This window comes from Poecilia formosa, unplaced genomic scaffold (genome assembly GCF_000485575.1).
Source record: "Poecilia formosa unplaced genomic scaffold, Poecilia_formosa-5.1.2 Scaffold988, whole genome shotgun sequence".
NCBI classification, from domain to species: Eukaryota; Metazoa; Chordata; class Actinopteri; order Cyprinodontiformes; family Poeciliidae; genus Poecilia; species Poecilia formosa.
Window position 1 is genome coordinate 3,267 of NW_006800927.1, and position 6,797 is coordinate 10,063.

Below are 6,797 nucleotides of genomic sequence, written 5' to 3' on the forward strand. Positions count from 1 at the left end.
AACTTGTGGAGCCAAAAGAAGCCTTTGCAGCTTCTGATGTCAAAATCGCAGCCAAGGATGACGAGGGAGACGATGTAACTTTTTACTTGATGATCACTTTGGGCGCAGTTTCAGTTTTGTTTATCATCAGCATCATCGTGCTGATTGCAATGCAGTGCTCCAAATCCACAGACTATGCTTCAAAATATCTCCAAGAGGCTAATTATGATGGGACACTGTGTCACAGCATCCAGTACAGATCTGGAGATAAACGATACATGTTGGTTGGACCCCGGATGAGCATAGGATCTACTATAGTGCCTGGAAGTCATGCAAATACACTCGTGTTACCTGATAGGAGAACAACTGAAGAGGTAAGATTACATTTAGCTACTTTTTAAAAAGATCGTTAAGACGTCATTAATATTTGATTTAATTTGGGATTTAAAAAGATAAGTTAAATGTCAGTGTGGAAATGGTATGTTGACATGTTCACAGGTTGCTGTTCTTGACATAACTACACATAAAACACAATAGGTGTGACTTGATACTGGAATCTCTCTGTCCTAGCTTAGTTTTTGATAAAGAAAACATTATTTTCATAACTTCCCGTATTTTCGTTTTTTTAGGTGGTGACAAAAACTTTCTAAAGTGCAGTTTTGCATATTTTCAGGAGATTACCTATAATGACGCTGTGTTGCAGCTCTACGGCAAAGTCTTTTTTTTTATCGCTCTCCATGGTGCTGACAGATTTTGCGCTTATGCCCGTTGCTTTAAATAATGTTGTTTTATTATTAGATTGTTGTTCAAAACTTGGTTATTTTTAGTTTTTGGGTTTAGGCGTTTTTTATATTTTTTTTTTTTTTTACGTTAATTAATTAAATAATAAATATCTGTATAATCTGTAAAATGTTTTAAACGTGCGGTTATTGTAGTTAGCCGCTGGATCGCTTGGTGTCAGTGCGCTTGTGTAATAACTGCTACATCTTTCGTCACTGCTTTGTAGTTCCACCCCTTTTACCTTCCCATCGCACTTACCACTGGATGTAATCGCTGTGCTGTCTTTCTAAATATTACGCATTTTGTTTGAGGGAGTGTGGACATTTTGGAACCTGGATTTTGTGCATTAATTTCTGTGGACAAGATTATTTCTTATATGGACGGTTATTGTTTGATTTATGTTGTTTTGTTTTTTTCATGATGGAACAAAGAGGATTCCACGCAGAATGGATGAGGCAGCGTCTGATCGCGTGCGCGACCGCTTTGCTTTTCTTGAGTGTTACCTCTGCGCAAATGAGATATTCCATTTCTGAGGAGGTCAAGGAGGGAACTGTGATCGGAAACATAGCGAACGACCTTGGGTTGAATCAAGCCACGTTAAAAGACAGAAAGTATCGCATTGTCACCAGCACGGTTGAGCACCTCTTTCATCTTGATCCGAACGATGGCATCCTTTATTTGAGCCGAAAAATAGACAGAGAAGAGGTTTGTGAACATACCATTACGTGTGAAATAAATCTAAAAACTGTCCTGGAAAATCCATTGGAGGTCCACTACGTTGGTGTCGAGGTGTTGGATATTAATGACAATTCTCCCACTTTCCCAGAAAATGAAACGGTGGTGGAAATTTATGAGTCAGTGTTGCCTGGAGTGCGTATTCCATTGCAGCCTGCCCGCGATCCAGATGCGGGTATATTCTCTATCCAGCGTTATAAACTAAGCTCTAATGACTACTTTCGTTTAGAAGTTAAAGATACAGGAGACGACGGCAAAATTCCCGTTTTGATTGTTCAAAAGTCATTAGATAGAGAAATATCAGCAAGGCATACTTTGGTACTTACTGCTCTGGACGGAGGTAAACCTCCAAAATCTAGCGAATCTGATATTGTAGTAAATATTTTGGATGCAAATGACAATGCGCCGGTCTTTTCCAAAGATGTTTATTCGGTAACGCTTGAGGAAAACTGTCCACTTGGCACAACAGTGATTAAGATAAATGCGACAGATTTAGACAGCGAAAGGAACGGGGACGTAGTGTATACTTTTAGCAACAGTGTAAATCGTAAATTCTTTAAGCTTTTTGAAATTAATCCGTCAACAGGTGAGATAACTGTTAAAGGTTTAATAGATTATGAGGAAAGGGATAAATATCAACTTGAAATTGAGGCATCAGATAAAGGTCTCCCTCCTCTTTCAGCTCAAAAAAGTATAACTATTAAAATAATAGATATGAACGATCATGCACCAGAGATTGAGATTACTTCATTTTCCAGGTCGATCCCTGAAAATTCCCCACCAGGAACCACAGTCGCTCTGATCAGTGTAAACGACTTAGACTCGGGTCTCAATGGAAAGACTATCAGCACACTGAATGATGATATCCCTTTTATTTTATCGCCATCTTTACAAGACAAAATGTATTCACTGGTAACCAAATCACCCCTTGACAGAGAGAAACAGTCACATTACATCGTAATAATAACATCAAAGGATGCGGGTCAACCACCACGTTCGTGTGAAAAGGCAATAAGTGTTGTGGTGTCAGACGTAAATGACAACTATCCAGAGTTTTCAATGAGCCCATACAATTTTTATGTAACTGAAGGGAATAATCCAGGAGCTTATTTGTTTTCTGTAAACGCTTTTGACAGTGATGAAAATACTAATTCAATAGTGTCCTACGAAATTTTAAGAGATGCAGGGCGAGATAGTACAGTTTCCTTTATTAATGTTAACTCAGAAACTGGAGACATTATGGCGATGAAAACCTTAGACTTTGAAGCTCTGAAAACTTTCCAGTTCCAAGTTGCTGCAAAGGATTCTGGGATTCCGTCACTGAGCAGCAACGTCACAGTGAACGTGTTCATTCTGGATCAGAACGATAACGCTCCAGTCATCCTGTATCCACTCAGCTCCAATGGTTCTGCTGAAGGTGCGGAGGAGATTCCACGCAACGTGAACGCAGGACACTTGGTGACTAAAGTCAGAGCCTATGACGCTGATATAGGATATAATGGCTGGTTGCTGTTTTCACTACAGGAAGTTTCTGACCACAGTCTGTTTGGTTTGGACCGCTACACAGGACAGATCAGAACACTTCGCTCATTCACAGAGACAGACGAGGCTGAGCATAAACTGGTCATACTGGTGAAGGATAATGGCAACGTTTCACTCTCAGCAACAGCTACTGTGATTGTCAAATTAGTGGAGCCCAAAGAAGCTTTTGCAGCTTCTGATGTTAGAAGTGCAGCAGCACAGGATGACGAGGATAATCATGTGACTTTTTACCTGATGATCACTCTGGGAGCCGTTTCTGTTTTGTTTGTCATCAGTATCATCGTACTGATTGCAATGCAGTGCTCCAAATCCACAGACTATACTTCTAAATTTCTCCAAGAGACTAATTATGATGGGACACTGTGTCACAGCATCCAGTACAGATCTGGAGACAAACGCTACATGTTAGTTGGACCCAGAATGAGTATTGGATCTACTATAGTGCCTGGAAGTCATGCAAATACACTGGTTCTACCTGACAGGAGAAGAACATCTGAAGAGGTAAGATTACATTGCAGTTGTGGTTACAGGGCACAGTTGTGCCAGTGCAGGGCAGCTGTGGCAACAATGTTGTAGCTCGGCAGCATCAACATGCAAATGTGTACCTGTAGGGGTGAATTGACTGAATGTAGTTTAAAGCATTTTGTTGTATTCTGCATTAGATAAAATGCAGTAGCAGTACATCCCATTTACAGGCCATATAGACATTGTCTGAAGAGACTTTTATGATGTCATTAATGTTTGATTTTAAATCGGTTTAAAAAGAATCAAGTAATATATCAAGGTGGAAGTGGTAGGTGAGCATGTTTATATGACCAGCACAGATTACTGAAATTGTGGTAACCACACACAAGACAAAAATGATGCCATGTGATCCATTCTCCTCATGCTGCTCTATTTCAGCTTAGTTTTTAGTAAAGTCAACAATATTTTCCTTACTCTCCGTATTTTTGTTGTTGTTGTTGTGGTGATGACAAAAAAAAAAACCTCTGTGAAATTTGGCTTAGTACAACAAGGTTTTATACCATTACTTTAAAAGAACTTGCTGATTTTTCAACTGTGCAAGAAGTTAAGCATTCATTTTTGAGCTTTCAGGCATAACAGATCACCTCATTGATTTTATACACAGCGTACTATTCTAATCTAATATGTTTTTTTCTGCCTGTTAATTGTGATATGGCTAATCTCTGAATAATGACACTTTTAATGCAAAGTTGCATTGAAAGTCCATTAAAAATGCCAACTTTGCATTAAATTATCATAACTTACAAAATCATGCAAAGTTGGCACTTTTAATGGACTTTTAATGCAACTTTTAGAGAAACTTTGCATTAAAAGTGTAATTATTTACAGAAGGACACTTCATGACAACTGTCATAAACATTCATAAAGACTTCTTTATGTTCATGACAGGTGTTATGTCATGTTTATGACAGTGTCATGTCAGTGTTATGCACACCCCTTCAAATAAAATGTTTTCATAAGGGGTAGTGGAATTTTTGCAGTAGGATTCCTTGAGTTTCAATGTGGTGCTCCAAATCTACAAGATGGTTCTTCAAAACATCTGTAAGGGGTTAACATTACTGTGACACTGTGTCAAAACCTCCACTGCAGATCTGGAAAAAATAAATATGTTTCTTAAAGGTAATATGGGATCTACAATAGCATCTGGAAGTCATGCAAACAAACTAATGCTATTAGAACATCTGACGTTGAATAAAGTTGTACAAAAATAAAACTATTGTTACACCTAGTTGTAAATATTGCTTTATAACCAAGTTTACGTTGGATTGTTGGATAGACATTGAATACATTAGTGAATTATTTTGAAATTTACCTTGTCTCTTTTTATTCTGCATTATCATTACAAGTTTCGCGTGTTTAACGACTAGAAATGTAAACAAAAATATATATAGCAGGATTATGACAGTTGCTCGCTTGGGGGCGCTGCTTGTGAAATTTCAACACTCAGTGGATGGTCCATATTTTGGAGCTTTTGCCAGAGCTTCGGATTGTGCATTATGGAAACGATCACTGATCCGCCATCATCAATTCCTTGATCACTATTATTTTGGTTCTCTAAATATATACATTACTCGTTTTTATTTTTATTTATGTTTTTGAGTGTCTTCAAATGATTTTTATTAGCCCATTCTAAAATTCGCGATGGCACGAAGATGCAATGCAGCGCTGGAGCACCTGCTCATTTTCATTGTTTCTCTGGATTTCACTTTTAATTTCACTTCGGCGCAGCTGCGATACTCACTACCAGAAGAACTGACAACGGGCGCTGCTGTTGGAAACATTGCGAAAGATTTGGGATTGGAGCCAAGTGTTTTAATTGACAGAGGATTTCGCATCGTCTCTGGATCAAAGGATTCACTTTTCCAGCTCAGTGACAACGGAGTCCTTCATATCAGCCGGAAAATAGACCGAGAGGAGGTGTGCGACCAGACTGCTAGCTGTATTGTCAACATTAAGACAGTTCTGGAGAATCCCTTAGAGGTACATTATGTCACCATCGAGGTATTAGACGTGAACGATCATTCTCCCACCTTTCCTAAAAACGAGACGCATTTAGAAATATCGGAATCTGCTCTATCCGGGGCTCGGTTTCAACTGCAAGATGCACGGGATCCAGACAGCGGCTTGTTCTCTGTCCAGCAGTATAAGCTTAGTCAAAATGATCATTTTCGTTTGGAGATTAAAGATAGAGGGCAAGACGGTAAAATTCCTGTTTTGTTTCTGCATAAACCACTGGACAGAGAAGTTGCCAGAATTCATAGGTTACTACTCACAGCTGCTGATGGAGGAAAGCCACCTAGATCAGGAACAATGGGAATTGTTATTAATGTTTTAGATGTAAATGACAACATGCCTGTATTTACCAGAGAGTCATATACTGTGGAGCTTAATGAAAATTCGCTTGTAGGGACAACAGTCATACAAGTAAATGCCACTGATAAAGATGAGGGTCTAAATGGAGAGGTAGTGTATTCTTTTGGAGATAACGTAAACAATAAATTGCGTAAACTTTTTGAAATTGATGCCATTACAGGAGCCATTACTGTCAAAGGACTATTAGATTATGAAGCAAAGGATAGATATGAAATTGACATCAAAGCTTCTGATAAAGGGCCAGTCCCTTTGTCAACAGAAAAAAGTGTCATCATAGTTGTTGTAGACTTAAATGATAATGTACCTGAAATAGAAGTGACATCCTTATCAAGTGCAATACCTGAAGACTCCAAACCCGGAAGAACAGTTGCACTGATAAGTGTGAGTGATAAGGATTCAGGTGTAAATGGGAAGGTCATATGTTCCATAATTGATGATGTACCATTCACATTAACACCTTCCTTGCAAGAAAACATGTTTTCTATTGTTACCAAATCTTTACTCGACAGAGAACATAAGTCAAAATATGAAGTAACAATAATAGCAAAAGATGCTGGTGAATCAGCTTTGTCAATTCAGAAGACAATAAGTGTCACAGTATCAGATGTAAATGACAACAGCCCAGAATTTTCAACAAGTCCATATAATTTTTATGTGACTGAGAACAATGTTGCTGGAGCGTCTTTATTTTCCCTGGATGCTTTTGATTATGATGAGGGGGACAATGCTCATGTGTCATATACTATACCAAGAAGTGGTGCTGCACATAAAACAGCAACAACCTTTCTCAACATAAACTCTGAAACTGGAACCATTGTGGCATTGAAAAGTTTCGACTTTGAGACTCTAAAAACTTTCCAGTT

General features: G+C 38.5%; 2 protein-coding genes across 2 annotated transcripts in view; both read left to right on the forward strand.

The window, feature by feature from the left end:
* LOC103132300 (protocadherin alpha-8-like) overlaps positions 1 to 4,034 on the forward strand; it is a 6,359-nt gene extending 2,325 nt beyond the window's left edge. The window contains exon 2 of the mRNA XM_007544083.2: positions 2,850 to 4,034. Within this exon, the coding sequence (XP_007544145.2) occupies positions 2,850 to 3,612 (763 nt within the window). The 3' untranslated portion in view covers positions 3,613 to 4,034. The remainder of the gene's footprint in view (positions 1 to 2,849) is intronic.
* A 495-nt stretch (positions 4,035 to 4,529) lies between these two features.
* LOC103132301 (protocadherin-10-like) overlaps positions 4,530 to 6,797 on the forward strand; it is a 4,135-nt gene continuing 1,867 nt past the window's right edge. The window contains exon 1 of the mRNA XM_016667303.1: positions 4,530 to 6,794. Within this exon, the coding sequence (XP_016522789.1) occupies positions 5,203 to 6,794 (1,592 nt within the window). The 5' untranslated portion in view covers positions 4,530 to 5,202. The remainder of the gene's footprint in view (positions 6,795 to 6,797) is intronic.